Genomic DNA, 19,954 nt, shown 5'->3' on the forward strand with positions numbered 1-19,954 from the left:
GATGGCTCTTAAAAATCTATTTCTTTTGACTTAACTTTATTTCTGGGATTTAGTGCATTGTAGACAGACAGGAAATATGTACTAATATAATCAAACGGATCAGACAGACGGGAGACAAACTAAGGATCCAGGTACAGAATGCTTTCTAGCTCAAAATCTATAAGCTATTGGTTCCCACCCTGTTTGCAGGACTGACAGATATTCTTTTCAGTGATGGTTTGTAAATACCCACACTGTGTCTCCAGGATTATTAGCTTTATGCCTGTTGTAGCCACACAGATGTTCACAATTTGAAGAAGAAAGCAGAGCACTTCCACCTGCATGCAGTGAAGCTTGCCCTTTTACAGAACATTACATTTTAAATTTCATATACAGCATGTTCAATTTTTAATTGAACATGTTGTAAAATTTTTAGGTTGGTGCAGACTGAAAGAGCATTAGCTCCTCTCTGGCCTGAGGGGACTGAAAGGTGCAATCCGTTTCTGACCATCAGCCTCAGGGTTTCATTAATTCTGACATATTCAATTTTTTATGAACCATGTGTTTTGCCAGGCTGTACACACACACACACACACACACACACACACACACACACACACACACACACACACACACACACACACACACACACACACACACAATGGTCAATAACATTCACCCAGTCCAATATGAATGTGTAATTATCAGCAGGAAATATTGTACTTTTTCATGATTTGATTTACTGTTTTACTTGTAAATGTTTATCAAACACACTTTCTGTAACAGTCCAAACACATGGCTGATGCTAGGTTAAGTGGTGATTCTAAATAAGATGTGTTTGCCTGTGTGTGTCAGCCCTGTGATGGACTGGTACTCCCATCTCTCACCCAGTGTCAGTGCGGACAAGTTCTAGCCTCCTAAAAGTGGTTAGGAACATGGATGGATGGATATTGCATAAAGCTACACTTCCAGTTCAACAGGATGATTCACAGAACAGAGCATCAGAGCAGCTGATTAGCACCAACTGCATAAACACAGAGTGACTCTAGGAGTAATGGGAGTTGGATAAAAAGCAAAATAACATCAGTAACATTTTTGAAAGACGCACAAACATAGATTAAAGCCCATAAATTTAAATAAATGTTGCACAAAGAACAAATACAATGATTAATAATAAAGATATATTCTATCATCACCCCTACAAAACAGAAGTTTTTTGGTTGACACCCTTTACATGTTATGCTTAGGACATTTTGTTAATCTATCAGTAAGCACAATCTCTTTAATCAAAATGATATGTTTAATGCTAAAATATAATTATTGTTGTTATACTTGAATATCAAATTCTGTTTTACAAAAAGCACAGAAAAATATTAAAAAACATTTCTTTGTAATCATCTTGTTTTCTGAAAGAATTTTTCTTTTTAAAGAAAATGTATCCAGTAAATGTATTTAGCAATGCAAGTGTTTAAAAAGGCCAAACAGTCAAATTATTCAATAACCCACAAGATTATAAACACAGTCATCTGCTTAAATTTAAAAATGTAAAACGGACTGAGTACATGTAAAGTAGTAAAAATAAGCTTGCTGATCAACTCTTATAAGCATAAAATCTGATGTTATCAGATTTGGATAACATATAATTTACAGTAGCATTTTTCTCTGTGTAAATGTCCTTTTACTTATGAGGTTTAAAATCAGGATCTTGATTTTATTGAACCTTTAATGTATTTAAGGAACCAACTTTGTCTTTCACCAGTTTATACAGACTAACACAGAGAGAGAGAGAGAAAACGTCACAGGCATAAAATGTAAATACTACTCTTGCAGAATTAAATCCCTGTTGATTTGCTCTATTTTTACCTGTCGGGCAGCAGGCTGGAAACTGGATTCATTATCAGAGGAGTTAAGGAGCCACTGCGGGGAAACTATCTCTACGACCCGGATAGCTTGGTTCAGTAGGTTGTACAGCCCTATGGAGAGGGGGAGGTGGGACGTGCTGTTGTTTAAGAAGGAAATGTCTTCTGGGATGTTCTCCACGAGCACGACTCTGTGAAATGGAAAGAAAAACATACATATTTATGTAGGAACTGCTTGATAACAGACGCACAAAGTCACAAAAGCATCATTTGGATGGTCACAGAACCCTGTTAATGGGAAAATGGATGTGAAATTAATGCGGGGCTTATGCTCTTTCACAAAGCAATTATGGGTGCACATCAATGGGAGATCTTGTGGTAGTGAAATAAGGTTATACTCCTTCTCTGTGACAAATTAGCTTACTTCAGCCTTCTTCCTCTCTCTGGATCGTTAGCTTAATGAGAGAAAGATTTTGAGACTACACAGGCCCCTTAGATTCTATTAAGCTTCATTAAATTGTGTACAGGTTGCCTCTGGCAGGGGTTGAGAATAATTGAAGGCTGATATGCAGAGTTGTCAGATATGTAGATTCAATTACAGCTAGTCAGGGAAAAATGACATTTTTTGCTGTATTGTCAGTGGTTTCTATTATACACTACTCCCTGTGTGGTCACATGGTGCATTTAATGTAAAGATCAGCAGTCTGGGGTTAGACTGCATACTATAGCTACAGCAAACAGAATGTATAATGATGTCATGTACAGAGGCAATTCATCCTTTAAATGATCTGATTGAGTGGCACCAGGTTATTTCCTTTTCTTGTAAACCCTTAGCACAAAGTTGAATGATGGGGAAAATGTACTCTGTGATTGTGTTTTTCTTTTGTATATATCATCCAGTGACTCAGCAGTTGTCATTTTCAGATATCCTGACAAAAATAATAAAGGCATTAGCACTGGAGTAAACAGACTGAATTAGCTGTGGAAGCCAGGCCTAGATCTGCAGCCACTCGGAACCAAGCCATTACCAAGCTCCACTACTTTCTCTCTGCGTTTCTTTAAAGGCAGACATCGATTTATGACAATTGGATTTCAAAAGAGGGAAATACAAAGAGGGGGAGCGGCTATTTTCCTCGAGGGTAAACAGCTTAGCTATCAATTCGGCTGCACCTAGGTTGATTAAGTCTATGAAATAAATGTTGTCCAGGAAGCTAGCAGAACCACTTCTGCACACGACCTTTATGCACTTAAGTGAGAAAATGGATTAAAGTAAGAATTTGTAAGGTAAATATACTGTTGATTACTTTGGTGGTTTATCCAGGGGGGTGATTAAATGCCGGAAATTACAGGAAGTCAATAACCACAGAGGCCAGGACCAGGGCTCAAACTGCTGACACTGCAGCTGAGAAACAATTCCTCTACTCTCTAAGGCACCAATGCCAATCTTGTTATTTTTATGAGTGCCTCCATTCACAGTGGAAACAGAAAAGTGTAAAATAACATGATGTCTGTGAAGGTTCACAGTCATCCAGGTCATCGTAGTCAAAGGAGCTTGCAAAGAAAAGCGTCTGGACTTCTTTAAGTTACTTGAAGACGTTTCACCTCTCATCCGAGAAGCTTCTTCAGTTCAAAGGTCAAATGGTGGAGAGTCCCAGATATAAACCTAGTGGGAGTATCCCCCCACAGAGGGGTAAAAGGACCCCCTGATGATCCTCTAATCGCCTGAGCCAAGGTGTGAAACTGGGTGTGTCTGATCTTCAACTGTGTCTGATCAGACACCAGCGAGGGAGGATAAGAAGGACAGACGCAACAACATTGTCATCCCCTATGTAGCCGGTGTATCAGAAAAACTCAGGAGAGTTTTCTCCAAGCACGACATCCCGGTGCATTTCAGACCCAGCAACACGCTCAGACAAAAACTGGTTCACCCGAAAGACAAAACGCCAAAACACGACTTAACAATGTGGTGTACGCTGTACAGTGCAGCGAGGAATGCCCAGACCTCTACATTGGAGAGACCAAACAGCCACTTCACAAGCGCATGGCACAACACAGAAGAACCACCGCCACAGGACAAGACTCAGCAGTCCATCTGCATCTAAAGGTCAAAGGACACTCTTTCGAGGATGCCAATGTTCACATTTTGGACAGAGAGGACAGATGGTTTGAAAGAGGAGTGAAAGAAGCCATCTATGTCCACTGTGAGCGACCGTCTTTGAACAGAGGCGGTGGTTTACCACACCAACTGTCTGCCATCTATAATCCAGTTTTGAGATCCCTTCCCAGACGCCTTAACGCCCACTCACATCCTGGGCCATCTGACCTCAGGAATTCGCATGATAAGGTGGGGCCAGGTTTCACAATGAACTCACCCGAAACCCTGGCTGATTGGGTCCCACACCCAGTTTCACACCTTGGCTCAGGCGATTAGAGGATCATCAGGGGGTCCTTTTGCCCCTCTGTGGGGGGATACTCCCACTAGGTTTATATCTGGGACTCTCCACCATTTGACCTTAGAACTGAAGAAGCTTCTCGGATGAGAGGTGAAACGTCTTCAAGTAACTTAAAGAAGTCCAGACGCTTTTCTTTGCTCCTTTGAGTAAAATAACATGATAAAAGCTCATATGACATACAGTGTATCCTGAAAAGTGGTGTAGTGGAATTTAAAAGTAGCACATTTGCTGGTAAAAAGAACAACAACAACAAAACTGTAAACATTTAAAACGAGTGCAGAGCTTTATCTCTATTCTCTCATGAAAAGGTTGATGGAAGGAAAAGATTAACATTAATGACACATTTATTGATTCATTTTATTTTGGGCAAGATAAGAAATTTCTTCCTTTTTTTGTTTGACTGTTTTATTTTAGGCTAATTGTTGCACCTTCTATCCACTAATGCTGCAAAGCCAGTTTTGCTTTTCTGCCTTTTGACAAACAACCCACATTTTTGCTAGTTTTTAATACCAGTTGTTATGTACTGTTACTATGTGGTGCATGTGCCAATCATTGGTAAATTTCTTATGGTAGTCTTTCCCAGAGCAACTGTGAGTGGTTGGGTCTGGCAGTTTGGTGTCGCCTTGATGTTACAAGCTTTTCATCACAGCTACCAGTCTTTTTTGAGTGGAAATGCATGAAATCGGCTGTAGATTGAGCGCTGGCACTGGTGGAACAGGGTTATTAGAGCGGAGCAGAATGGTTTAAAATAGAATACAGTGACTTGTGACTCAAAAAGAATGTGTGATAATAAAGGTTGCTGTTTTTGAGTGATTATTACACAAAAAACATCTGTATAAGCTTTATAATAAAGGTGAAGCCGAATATTAAGTATAAACCAGCTTATCAATATTACTAAGAGGATGTAAATAATATATTGTAATGATGTAATGCTGTAATATAATACACGACTCTGCAGTAATCTCTGAGTATCTAATACTTTGCATTTCATTAGAGTAACACTTTATTATTGACATGCAAAGTTTTTGTAGCATTGTTTGTATTGCATTTATTATTACAGAATTACAAAATGAAAAGCTATTCACCTTTTCAAATTATTTCTACTAACCAACAATGCAAAGTGCAGAAAAACAAACTGATTAGTATACATAGACCTACTTTGAGTACCTGAAGCTAAGTCGCCACTTTCACTCTTACCTGTATTTGTGTAAATTAATCTAATTCATGCCAAATGGATACATTTTAACTGTGGAAATATATATATATTTTTAAAATTAGTTCATTTATAGGCTACATATTTTTAAAACTGTAGAATGTAAAGAATCACTAACAGCAATATTAAATAAAAGATCACTATTGCTCTTTTCCATATTTACATTCATCTAGTTTCATTTTGGACTGTAGCAGATAAAGTTAATTATTGTTTCCCTGTCCATTCGCGATCATTTGTTCTGTTAAAGCCTAATTTAACCTTTTTGTTTTTCAAATGTCTGCCTGCATGTAGAGTAGTCAGAACACAGGGTCAGCAAAAAAGTGACAGCTCGGGAGCTGGACTCAAGGGCATGCTGGTGGGAGTATGAGCTGCAGGTGATAATGTAGTGGCATCACACCGAGAGGCCAGTTTGCAGTTCACAGCTTGAAAATGTATTCCTGGCTAAAATAAAACAAAGTCAGGGTTTTGGAAAGATGACAGTGGTCAAACAGTAGGATTCGTTCCCTCGACATGCTGATATCACCACATGGAGAAAAACTGTTAATGTTTAATAAAGCAGAGCAACACCAGTGGCACTTGCTGAGTTTCTTTTGAGGGATTTAATTCGATGTGTATTCTGTGCTCTGCCATGCACGGAGCTCGAGGACTCGACACTGAGAGTGAGTGAACTGGAAAAGGAATATAGGGAACTGTGATTAAATTATACAGCGTTGCACCTCGCAGTGTACGTAGAGTATCCCTCTTTGTCCTAAATTGACAGCAAAAACTAGGACAGCTGCAGTAAACACCTCACAATGAGGAAAACAAAGATGGATAGGAAAACAGATTGAGGAAGAACAGGGGTAATCTCATTCTGAAAGGAATCCTCTCAGTCCACTTTAGTGGCTGTGAGATATGATGAATAATCACTCTGACCAGTTTAAACAACGAGACAGGATTTGGTATTAAAAGTGAGGGAAGCAGAGAGGCAGCGGTTGTGTCTTCCGGCAGAGGATTCATTGATTTATGCAGTCTGTGTTGTCCACGGCTGGTTCCCTCCTTTGTTACCCATCTGTGCACTTGTGAGTGTGATTCAGCTCAAGCAGCCAATACCTAAGTGGTGTAAACTTCACAGTGTGTGTGTGCATACACGAGGCAGTGACACAGAAAGAAGAACGAGGGTGTCTGAATGTAAAATCTCACACTCTGAATGATAATGGATTTCCAGTTTCAGTGCTGTAAGCGAGAGCAGTTAGATCACTAAAACGTATTCTCTTAAAATTATGCTCTCCTTCCCGATGTTTTCCTCCACAAGGGCTGAACATAAGAATACATTTCACACTGTTACAGGGCTGCCAGAGCTGAGACTGGCATCTTCACATGTTAAAGATACAGCACAGTAAAAAGTGGATACATCGTACGTCGGCATAATGTATGTAATAAAATCTGTTACATGCAAATGCTTTTATCAGCAGGCGCCCGCTGATCCACACCTATAGTAAGAGCATGTTGATATACCTCAGTGTGCCCGAGTCATTCCTGACATCTGATATAAATTATCCACCCTCTCACGAGCTGCCCTGAGCAGTGGGTGCACAGCAGCGAGGACATTAATATGGGTATCACAGAAGCTGCTGCTGCTGCTCTGCTCCCTGCATGATGTTCATTTTATTTTCACCAGGTACAACCAAAGCGCTCCTGTCACAGTAAACACAGCTAGGATGTTTATTTAAATTTACAGTGCTCCCTTCCTGATTTCTTAGTTGTTTTTTTTTGTCACACTAACAAGTTTACATGTTAATGTTTTTCTAATATTATACAAGATAAGCCAAGTAAATACAAAACACCCTTTTTAAATGATGAATTACTTTATTAAAGGAAAAAAGTTATCCAAACCTGCTTCTACCCCAAGTAATTGTCCCCCTTGTTAAATCATGAATTAACTGTGATTAATCCAATTTTTTGGAAAACAGAGTTCAATTTCATTAACCACACACAGGCCGGATTACAGCCAGACCTGGGGACGCTTTGCTGCTTCAGGACCTGAATGATTTGTTTGACTGATGGATGAATTTTGTTCTCTACCAGAAAATCCTGAAGGACATTTTTGGGCCATTAGTTTGTGCCCTGAAGCTCAAGCTCACTTGGTTTATGCAGCAAGACAATGATCCAAAACATACCAGTAAACCCATCCCCAAATGGCTAAAAAACAAAACAAAATGAAGGTTTTGGAATGGTCTAGTCAAAGTCTGGGATGAAATCGTATTGACTTGCTTTGGTGTGACCTTAAACAGACTATTCATATTCAAAAACCCTGCAGTGTGGATGAATTAAAACAATGCTGCGAAGAGGAGTGAGCTAAATGTTCTTGGCAGAGATGTTGAAAGACTCATTCCCAGTTATTACAAAAACTTGGTGGCACAACCAGTTATTACGTTCAATTACTTTTATTTTTTACACAGGGCTAGAAAAGTTTGGATAGACTTTAAATATTAAATAATAATTTTAAAACTGCATTTTGAATTTATTTGTGGTATATTTGTCTAGTATTAACATTTGTTTGATGACCTGAAACATAAGTGTGATAAATGTGCAAAAAATAAAAAGACAAACAAAGTAAATGCTTTTTCATACCTAAAATGATCTGGACTGATTGCCAGTTTGGCCTAATTACTACCTAGCTTTATTTTATACCTGTGTGTTTCAGATACTGGTTGCTGATTGGTTCAGGTAATTTTTTAATTAGCTCAGCCTTTCATTTTTGGGGACGAGGGTCTATTTAAGGTTTTTGATGTCTGATAATCCATTTGTGCTGAGCGCTGCATTTTGTGCCCTGGAGGCAGGAGCAGCACTGAAAGTTTAAACGTAATCTGGTTTGAGCTGAAAAAGGTTATCATTCAGTTTTCACTCGATTAAGCCACACAACACAAACTGCCTCTTATATTGTTATATACTAAATAGCAACACCAATTAAATACAAGTTGCTTGCTTGCTAGTGTTTAACTGATAAGACTTTGCAATGATAAAGTGGACATGATACTTGAAACTCTTTATTCTGGTGTACATTTTAATTAAAATGGATGCTAATGTCTTTGGTAAATAGTATAGTATGTGTGGCACAAGAAATGAAAACAAAATAGCTTATATTTTTATCAGTTTTCTGTCTTGCTGCTCTACATCTCTTTTGCGTGGTTCACTGCATCCTCTTCCAGCTTTGCCCAGAGGGAAATCTGAAGTGTTTTAATGGTTTGGGTCATGTCAGGAATTGTCAGCAGGTAACAATAAATTGCTCCCCTCTTATTTTTACCTCAAACTAGTAAGTCAGTGACCCACAAACCCTGAGTGTTCCTTTCTGTGCTGACTTGATAGCTACGTTTACCATCATGTCACGATCTGTCGGTTTTAATGTTATTTTGGGGAGTTTTATTCTCTCTAGCATCTTGTTAGGGTGTCTTGCTTTTATTTCCTGTTTTATTTTGTTAGTCCTCTATTTCTGGTGCCTTGTCAGTAGTTTTCAATTATTATCTTAATTAGTTTCTTCTGTGCTCTGTTAACAGGTTGTTTCCACTCTCCCCGATTACCTCCCATGTCTATTTAGAGCCTCATTTTACTTCCTGTGTCCCTGTTGTCTTGGTCTAAGAAGGCTGTATGTACATCTGCAAACTGCACTTCATGACAAGTCAAATCTTTGATTTGTAGACAACTCAACCTACTACCTGAAACCCAGCTGCCAAGATGCTTCCAGTGAGCTTTCCTCTGTTTTCTTAACATTAACAATCACAGTAGCCAATCTGATCCAATTGAAAATGGATATCCATATACCGGTATATTGGCAGTATATCTGCCATTGTTTCAAATGGTTACTCACAGTTTTCCTGTGCACAGAAAGTACACGCTATTTAACTTTCCCAAAGTCCCAAATAATTAGTTGTTTGGACAGCAGCTACTTTAGAGGCAGTTGCATTGAGATATAGAAACTAGCAGACTTGAAAGACTTCATGCTAAAACCAAGACTTTGTGGACTTGATGTTGCTTGAGCATGCCAATTCTCAAATTCATTAAATCAGCTTATTTAAGAACTTAGACATGGACTTTAAAAAGAAATTAAAACTGAGCTGATTCCATTTAGTAATGAATTTTAAATGTATTTTTTATTTATATTAATAAACTTTTAATTAATTAACTTTTAAGCAGTTTGCAATATATGAACTTTAAACGAGATCTATATGATGTACTCCTTTACACACCATGATGCACCATTTAATCTGTCTTCATGGTGACCTTTTTAATCTTTGTCTGTTCAAGGCTTCATATTTCAGAGAGGTTTGAAATATGAAGCCAGTGTGGAAATGCCGAAAGTTACACTTATTCTCATGGCTGCTTGAGGCTGTCTCAAAGTGAGTCAGTCCCCACAGACTCTGATGTTAAAATGGCACGTTTTGAAAACTGTGTTTTTAGTAAGGTACAAAATGTTTTTGACCTCTATGGGTAGTTTCTATCTTCATAACAACTTTAGTACAGATGATTTTGATTTTGTGAATTGCATTTATAGTACAGTTTATGGCTAACCGAGCCTGAGAGCCTTAGCTAAAAAAGTGTTAGTCCTCTCCTCAAACCAATGGGCGATGCCATGTTGTTAGATCCATACATCATATTCAGATTATCTGTAAATGATATCTGAAACGCGTCTGATTTTAGGGATGAGGCAAGCGTGGTTCTTCAAGCGTACTTTCTGCATTTCCACAGTAGCTGATGGATCAATACTAACCTCCTTATTAGCTGTCTTACGTGAAGCAATTATAGACGTACACCAGGGATGGATCAGACCCGCATTTGGATGCGATGAGATGAGAGGAAAATTAATGCTCCCACTTTGTTCCAACAACAAAGCAACACACGTGCACATTGTTGTATACCTAAGAGGCTTCAAGCTTCAGTGCAGTTGTAGATTACACTGTTTATCATCGGAAGAGGTAGTATAAATCAAATTAATTATGTGTTTGATTATACTGCCAGGAAAACATGAAGCAACTATCTGCGTCAGCGAGGACACAGAGTGGCAGCAACTCCCATCTTATCCCACCCTGTTCTTTGGATGCAAGAATTAGCATCATTCATGATGGAGGCCAAAGCAGATTAAAAGGAAATCTACATAACAAAACAAACAACTGACAAGTCAAAATTACAACATCACAAATAAAAGCTGCTGACATGTTATTTGGAAGCTCAAAGGGGGTTTTTAGTTAAAGGAGAGTAATGGCTACACAGCATCGAGGTTGCCTGGCTCTGTTCGATTGTTCAGTAGTTTCATTTTTTAAGTTAATCACTAGATCGTTTTCAGAGTGTGAACCTTCCATATAAGACATGCAAGTATGAGCCGTAGATGCATTTGCTTTGATGAATTCGCTTTAGAAATGTAAAGGGCTTGCATGAGCAAATCTCACCGCAACCCCATTACGAATGTGTCAAACTCACAGTGATTTATCATGTTTCAGACCTTGCATTGGGACTTGCTTTGAGCAAATCGCTTTATGAAATCATTAATTACATCTCGTAGTCCTTTAAAATGATGCATGTCACAGTCAAAGCGTCATCGCTAAGCTCATGCAAAGTGAATAACAGTGCACGCGTAGAAGTCTGACAGCACACATTTCTGGAATTTGCCTGCCAAGCAAACAACATCTGTTCGTGTCTCACTGATTCAAGCTCCAAGTCTACCCTGATAACTTTTTCTTTTTCTCCCTCCACCTGGATCACCGTCCCTCAATCATTGCACTGGCCTTATATTTATCTCTCATTCTACCCACTAGCTTTAGGGGCCCTTCAGAGGAGAAGGGGAGTCCAATTTGTCTTTACAAGTTGGGACTACACTTTCAGCCTTGAGTGGAAGAGATAGATGCCCGATAGAGTTCTCTAAAGGCTTGTTAATAGCTGATTGGAGGAAGAGGAGGGAGAGAGTAAATGGACACAGACTTAAAGAGAGAAGAAGGAAGTAATTCAAGACTGAATGTTAAATTGAATAATAAGAGTTTAATGGAGAGGAACCAGTACGAAGTGGCGAGCAGGAGAAAAGGACTGCTGTATCAGCTGGATGCCTGCTGATCAGCCATTTTTACTCTGGACTACAAGGATGTGCTGCAGTGGCTTTTACACTTTTTTTGTCTAGGGATCTATAATCTTAAAACTTGGAACAGACTGTAGAAACTTGCTAAAGTCTGGTTTAAATTAACTGTAGGCACAGCCTGGTCATCATTTCACACCCGTGGGGGAGTGAATAGACATTTGTTATGTTCTGGTGCTTTAGGCAACAGTCAACTCACTTATAATGCAAACAATTCCAGACAGTTGGTTATTACAGTTGCCAAGGCCCAGACAAGCAAAAGAGAAGCTACTTAACTCATGTCAACCGAAGTCTCAAAAGATATTCATTTCTTAGTAAATGCTTCGCTCCTTTGTTGTACTTAACTGCTTCTTCTTATATCTCGCACGTCTACTTGCATCTAAACATCTCAGTGATCTCTAGTTTTGAATCACTTACTTATTTGAGTCTCAGCTGCTGCTTGGGTTTTGATTTCCAGGTGTTTGGAGCTTTGATTTGTATTATTTATTTATTTATTTATTTATTCCATTTATTTATTATTTTTAATTCCCGTGCCATCTTGGATGATTTCATTCCTGTTTTGCTTCATGGCTTTGTTTCTGTTATTAGTAGCTGAAGTTCCTTCACTCATCCTCCATCTGTTTCTTCTTTGGTCTTGTCTTTTTTTGTCTTCATGAGTCTTCTTGAACCCATGTTCAGTATTTTTCCTTTGGATTCGCTTGTCTCCTACTTGTTAAGTGTTAGTATTAATGTCTGTATTTCTTGTTTCATTTTGTCCGGTGTTAGTTTTGCTTGCTGTTTGTCTCCCTCCAGTTGTCTTCACATTTGTCTCGTTAAACTTCTATTGACCATTTTGATACTTTTGATTTTGATGCTTCTTTAGTTTGAAAGTCTGCCTGCAGTGTACAGCATTTTGGTGCTATCCACATTAAACCCTGTAAAAACAGAGGAATCACTGTATATCTCATTTTCAAACTACAGCTTGTTAAATTTTATTCAGCTCTGAGGTTTCTTTTTGTGTGTGTTATTTCCATCTGCCACCTGGTGATATCAGCGTAGAATGTCACAGGGATTTTTATTTTATTGTATTATTTTTATATTACTTTTTATTTGATTTCAAATGCTAATTTGTAAGTCGCCTTGACTACATCAGAAAATAAGCTCAGTGGGAAATAAACAAAAATGCCACGTTTACATTTTTTGATGATCATCATAAAATGTTTTAATTGATTTAATTTGATCTCCACCACTAAACTTCTGTGTTTGGCATGATGCTTTGAATAGCCTGGACCACGTCCTTGACTTCTGTTGACTTGTTTAGTTACTTGTTACCAAATATCATAAAAGCTTCAAAGTTCAGGAGAGCGGCATTTACTTTTGTGTTTTGTTGCAGATGTTTGTTTGTTTGTTTTTTAATCTTTCTGAAGCTTGTGTAAATACAGAGCTCGTTTCAGGCATCCAATCAAAAGCCCTTAAAAAATTAGAACCCCAACCCTAAAAACCTGTTGACTCTGTGATGAGGGAATCACAAGTGAAAAATGCTACGTCATTTCAGGGCTGTAGGACTTGCTGCAGCAAGCCTTTATTCCTGATTTGTGAGCTCACTGTAGATCCTGTGACCTTACAATGCTGTCAACAGTGCACATACTGAATTTTAAAACATAAATAAACTTCCCGACTATGATATCTATACCCTTGCTGATGCAGCACAGATAGATACCAGTGGAAACATTGGAAACTGATGTAACTTTTAAATTCTGTAAATCTATTTATTATCAATTTAAACCAGCTTTCCATTATAATTGACTAATGGGAAATGTAATACAATAGAACAAACACAATGAGAAGTACAGGCGAAAGGAAAAATGCTTGAAGGTCTTATGACAAAAAGTCAAAAGGGTCAAAATGTGATAATTATGAAAAACTACTGATATAATTCACAACATAAAATAATGCAGTGTTTCTCAGCCTAATTTTTTTTTAGTTTCTCCAATTTTTCAGACCTCTTGCAAATAATTTTCTTGCAATTCTAATAAAGAAAAAAAAAAAATCAGCTTTAGCTTTTAACTTGTGATGAGGCAGAAAGTTTGGAAACCACTCTGGGTGTTCTACAGCTGTGTGTTTACAGATCAGCAGTGTTCACCTGCAATCCTTGCTACAGTTCTCCTCTGTGATCCCGTCCTCGTCTTCACCCCAGATGTCCACGGCAGAGAAAATCAAGGCCACCAATACAGCAAAGCAGCACACCAAGGCAAAGATCACAATGCACTTCTGCTGAGACTGCAAGAAAGAATAAAAAACAACAACACTTAAATTATAAAGGCACATTTTCTGCTCTTCATCGCTACTGCAGAAACACAGCCAAAGTTCTTCAACCTTGGCTCCTATTAGCCGTCTGGCTGACAGAAGTGATTTAATGCCCAGCTCAGCGGGTCACTGGATGATAGAGGAGAATTGAACACCAACATGTAAGAAGTATGACCTCGGAAGTTCTGACTTTCATATAATCGAGAAACAGGAATGAGAAGAAAAGAACAAAAGATATACAAGGAGGTGGTTTTGTTTCTCTCGCTGTCTCTAATTTTTTTAATTTCTTTTTGGTAATATTTATGGTCTCATGAATTTCAACATCCGATATAACTCAGAAGAAAATAAAGGTCACCTGAACTGTGCAACATGCAAATATGAAGTTTGACATCAAAGAATCTGTTTTGCTTGTTAATATTAATCAGCCCTTTGGAGAAATCACAAAGCCAAAATGTAATTTTGTCCCATGCATTGCTGACCAATTACAGTGTGAAAGGAAATGCAATATCTCTACCTCATCAGCCAAACAGCCCCTCTGGGTGCAAATCTACTCTGAAAAAAGAACACTATCCATTATTGTTGACAGGAGGAGGAAAAGTTTCTTACTAAGAATATTTCCTTGGGGATTTGTCGACCTTTGAAAGACCCGGCAGTAGCAAAATAACTGTACAGTTTTCTGTTTACCTCCTGAAGATAAACACACCAGAAATGGGATAAAATGTATAAATAATTATAACCAGATTTGTTCCATTTGCTGTTGTTTAATTATACATACAAGATCTAAAATTGCATGACCCCCAGGAAGTAGAGGAAATTACATAGTACCAGCTCAGAGGTCATGGTAAACGTATCTTGTATTTTGTGTCTTTATATGCCACAAAGCATTTTTGTTTAATTCAACACATTTTCACAGCATCATATTAAATACGATGTCACCTCTGCATTTAACGTGCAGTGAAAGCCAAGATGACTTAGAAATGTGTGTGGTTCTGGTGATTATGATGGATCTATAGAAGAAAACTATTTAGGCCAAATATTGCACAAGCTTAAAAAATGATAATAGAAAAGACCTTTAAGACCATTTCAGACCAGTGAAATGAAATGAAATATGACACATATGTAAAATACAATAGTTGTAGTCAACATACACGTAGTTTTCTATATCGGCTCAAAAGTTCCTACATCACGTTCATTTGCTGTCTTCTTAAGCCTTTGTTTGTTTGTTTGTTTGTTTGTTTTTCAAAAACCTGCTGAAGGTGGTTCAAGTTTCTTTTTTCTCCTCAAAAAATAGAACAAAACTAAACAAAAAAGCAAATGCATAACAACTGTGCTGTGGATTTTAGCAAAACGTTTAGTATCCACTTTGGATGCTAGAGAGAAGAGGTCCCGGGGACCCCTCCAAACAAGCCATACTTGTTCATTCTTTTTCTAAATGTATTTTTATAAACTTTAACATTTAACATGCTAATTGAGGCTTGTGAACTCTGAGCTCTTGGGTTTCTGCAATTTCTCTGATCATTGCACGGTCTGAGCTTAGGGTGAATTTACTGGGACGTCCCTGGGAAGATGGTGTTGACACACACCCGAATGGTTCAGACCAACAATCTGCCTAAATGTTTGCCTTTATAAGCAAACCTCCAGCAACGACCGGCGCTGGGGGTCACATCTGCTGATAATCAGTTAATTAAGTGCAACTGATTAGCACCACTGCTGCTGTTTAGCCCCTTAATTCCTAATGAAACAACAGGGGTGCACTCATTTATATCTATGCCGCTTAACCTGCATAGATTCCTATAAAAACTTGACTATAGATGTCTAGAGATACATATGTAATCATGTGGCTAGTAGGCATACTGTACATGTTTCCAACTTCTTATAGTGTGTAACTCTGTAAAAGTTTTAGTGATATTGAAGAAAATAATTCACGATACAAAAATGAAATATAGAACTGTATTGATTTTTGCTTGAAATCATATTACAACGCTCTACTAGTCAGTGAAGAAAAAATATTCAAATATTTATATCAGTATGTTAAAGATTTTAATCAACTTTACAACCAACAAGCAGTAAATGGGACATTATGTTTCTATTGTAGTCTCAAGGTACTGACTCATTTACAGAGAACTGCCATAGTTATTTGTAAAATAATAATAAATGCATCCTGATTCCGAGAAACCAGCCAGAAGAGCCCAAATTAATTACCCTTGAACACTTGCACAGCAGATCACTAGCACAGTCAGCTAAACTCTCTGTCTACAAAGAGAAATGTTATATCACAGACCATCAACCTCTGCGAGCCACACAAACACATAGCTTTGGTTGCTGTAGTGTGTTTATTGTAGCTAGAGAGATGAACGCCCACAGGTCCTCAATGTGGGAATTAAATTAATCGTTGAGCCAGTCAATGGAGCATTCCCAGAGAAGCAAAGACACACTAGCTGGGATATTCAGCTTCACACTCTCATTCTCACACAACTATCTGTCTGCGCTGATGTCTGCCATAGGAATGGCGTTTTCCACTGGTGGATGAGATATATTACACCGTACATGTTCCATTTAAACCATAATGCAATCAGTTTACATCTTAGACTGACCGGACAAAGAAGATGAAGCAAGGAGATTAACTTAATTGCTGAACCTCCAATCACATGTGATTGGTTGTGTTTGTGCCTGATAGCAGTGATATGAAAAGGTCACGTTAGTGCTCACAAGGGACCATGTTACCTGGCACTGGAGCACAGCTAGAAGTCAGTGCTCCTTAAATCATAGGAAGTAGCAGCATTAGCTAGACAAATAAAGAAAACTTTAATGCAATTATCAAAAAATGTGAACAAAATAATTGCTAGTTTGTGCTTCAATTTGTGAGTGCAGTGTTAGTAGTATTAGTCTGATACTTAGTACTAATCAGCTTGTATCTATGTCTTTGGGATGCAGCTCACTAAACAATCCTTAATGGAATCAAATCAAATCATCAAATCAAATTTATTTCTATAGCACATTTTAAAAGCCCAATGTACATCAAATTGCTTCACAATATAACCGCAATGTAGGCAGAAACAAGGGACAAATAGTACAATTACAATTATAATGACAATAACATAGTGTAGTGCAAGCCAGGTGACAGTCAAACTAATGTGCTTCAAAGGCTAAATTAAACAGGTGGGTTTTTAAGCGCGATTTAAATGCTTGAATAGATTCAGAGGTATGGACATCATCCGGGAGGTTATTCCAGAGTCTAGGAGCGGCAATAGCAAAAACATTAGCAGTCCATATTCTGGTCTAAATATAACTTCTGTCCCAACACTAAGGCAATGGTGACTGCCAAAATACTAACATTAAAGGTACAGTGTGTAAAATCTCACCACTAGATGTCAGTAAATTGCAGATTTCAGTCAACTGAATCCGATCAGTTCAAATACATAATTCATCTCAACTACTGTACAGGGAGTGCAGAATTATTAGGCAAGTTGTATTTTTGAGGAATAATTTTATTATTGAACAACAACCATGTTCTCAATGAACCCAAAAAACTCATTAATATCAAAGCTGAATGTTTTTGGAAGTAGTTTTTAGTTTGTTTTTAGTTTTAGCTATTTTAGGGGGATATCTGTGTGTGCAGGTGACTATTACTGTGCATAATTATTGGGCAACTTAACAAAAAACAAATATATACCCATTTCAATTATTTATTTTTACCAGTGAAACCAATATAACATCTCCACATTCACAAATATACATTTCTGACATTCAAAAACAAAACAAAAACAAATCAGCGACCAATATAGCCACCTTTCTTTGCAAGGACACTCAAAAGCCTGCCATCCATGGATTCTGTCAGTGTTTTGATCTGTTCACCATCAACATTGCGTGCAGCAGCAACCACAGCCTCCCAGACACTGTTCAGAGAGGTGTACTGTTTTCCCTCCTTGTAAATCTCACATTTGATGATGGACCACAGGTTCTCAATGGGGTTCAGATCAGGTGAACAAGGTGGCCATGTCATTAGTTTTTCTTCTTTTATACCCTTTCTTGCCAGCCACGCTGTGGAGTACTTGGACGCGTGTGATGGAGCATTGTCCTGCATGAAAATCATGTTTTTCGTGAAGGATGCAGACTTCTTCCTGTACCACTGCTTGAAGAAGGTGTCTTCCAGAAACTGGCAGTAGGACTGGGAGTTGAGCTTGACTCCATCCTCAACCCGAAAAGGCCCCACAAGCTCATCTTTGATGATACCAGCCCAAACCAGTACTCCACCTCCACCTTGCTGGCGTCTGAGTCGGACTGGAGCTCTCTGCCCTTTACCAATCCAGCCACGGGCCCATCCATCTGGCCCATCAAGACTCACTCTCATTTCATCAGTCCATAAAACCTTAGAAAAATCAGTCTTGAGATATTTCTTGGCCCAGTCTTGACGTTTCAGCTTGTGTGTCTTGTTCAGTGGTGGTCGTCTTTCAGCCTTTCTTACCTTGGCCATGTCTCTGAGTATTGCACACCTTGTGCTTTTGGGCACTCCAGTGATGTTGCAGCTCTGAAATATGGCCAAACTGGTGGCAAGTGGCATCTTGGCAGCTGCACGCTTGACTTTTCTCAGTTCATGGGCAGTTATTTTGTGCCTTGGTTTTTCCACACGCTTCTTGCGACCCTGTTGACTATTTTGAATGAAACGCTTGATTGTTCGATGATCACGCTTCAGAAGCTTTGCAATTTTGAGACTGCTGCATCCCTCTGCAAGATATCTCACTATTTTTGACTTTTCTGAGCCTGTCAAGTCCTTCTTTTGACCCATTTTGCCAAAGGAAAGGACGTTGCCTAATAATTATGCACACCTGATATAGGGTGTTGATGTCATTAGACCACACCCCTTCTCATTACAGAGATGCACATCACCTAATATGCTTAATTGGTAGTAGGCTTTCGAGCCTATACAGCTTGGAGTAAGACAACATGCATGAAGAGGATGATGTGGACAAAATACTCATTTGCCTAATAATTCTGCACTCCCTGTATTCAGGATGCCGGGCAACATGACAGATTCACAAACTGGTGCTTGCTCTTATGGATCTTTAATAGATTTACGCTTTAATAGTTCCTGAGAACACAGTAATTTTGTTGGAAGACACAAATACACACTAATCAATGTACTTATTTATAAGCACAACATTCTTGTTTTGTTTTAAGCAACCCCCTAAAATTGCTTACTGTACCTTTATGGCCTCAAAATGTGGAGTTCAAAAAGAGTGAGGGTACATCCTACTTTTACATATTTCCTTTATTATTTTTAACATTTATGTCACAAACCCTCCACAGCAAACAAGACCTCAGACCTCTTTCTCTCCAGCCACGTCCTCCAGCTTATCCAGGGCAACGCTGAGGGGTTACCAGGCCACACAGTCGAGAGATATAATCTCTCCACTTATGTTGTGGGTCACCGGGGCCTCTTCTCGGTAAGACATGCCCAGAACATCCAACCTAGGAAGCATCCTAGTCAGAGTGCCAAGCAACTTCAACTGGCTCCTTTCAATGTAGAGAAGTAGTGGTTTTATCTGGGTCATTCTCAAATGACTGGAGTCTTCACCTTATAATAATAATAATAATAATAATAATAATACATTTTATTTAAAAATAGCGCTTATCTCTAAGGAAGAAGTCAGCCACCCTTTGGAGAAAACTCATTTCCACTGCTTATATCTTTGGTCTTGTTCTTTCGGTTACTACTCAAAGCTTGTGACCATAGGTGAGGGTAGCGACATACATCGAGCGGTAACTCAACAACTTTGCTTCTCAGCTTTCTCTTCACCAGGACAGACTGGTACAGCGTCCACATCACCGCAGCTGTGGCTGCAAACCAACTATAAAGACATTAAAGGCAGACCTGGCCCCAGGTGTTACACGTGCTGCTGATTGATATCCATCATAGATCTGCAACAAAATAACAAGCAGAGAGGGAGGCAGGGTACAGACACTATTTACTGTAGCAATGTCTGGCAATCCAATCCTGGTGAAATATGGAAAGATTTTTATGGTTCCCATTTAATCCCCAATTTCCCTGCAAAATAAGTGCATG

At 38.6% G+C, this 19,954-nt stretch overlaps 1 protein-coding gene across 1 annotated transcript in view; it reads right to left on the reverse strand.

Annotated features, from left to right (window-relative positions):
• Positions 1-19,714, reverse strand: part of LOC146655388 (inactive phospholipase D5) — a 30,256-nt gene extending 10,542 nt beyond the window's left edge. The window contains exons 1-3 of the mRNA XM_085428869.1: positions 19,643-19,714; positions 13,727-13,863; positions 1,843-2,029 (exon numbers count right to left, since the gene is read on the reverse strand). Coding sequence (XP_085284995.1) covers positions 1,843-2,029; positions 13,727-13,863; positions 19,643-19,714 — 396 coding nt within the window. The remainder of the gene's footprint in view (positions 1-1,842; positions 2,030-13,726; positions 13,864-19,642) is intronic.
• Positions 19,715-19,954: the final 240 nt, after the last annotated feature.

This window comes from Rhamphochromis longiceps, linkage group LG13, assembly GCF_057381845.1.
Source record: "Rhamphochromis longiceps isolate RC_006_pf linkage group LG13, R_longiceps_female_GT1.1, whole genome shotgun sequence".
In the NCBI taxonomy this organism is placed as follows: domain Eukaryota; kingdom Metazoa; phylum Chordata; class Actinopteri; order Cichliformes; family Cichlidae; genus Rhamphochromis; species Rhamphochromis longiceps.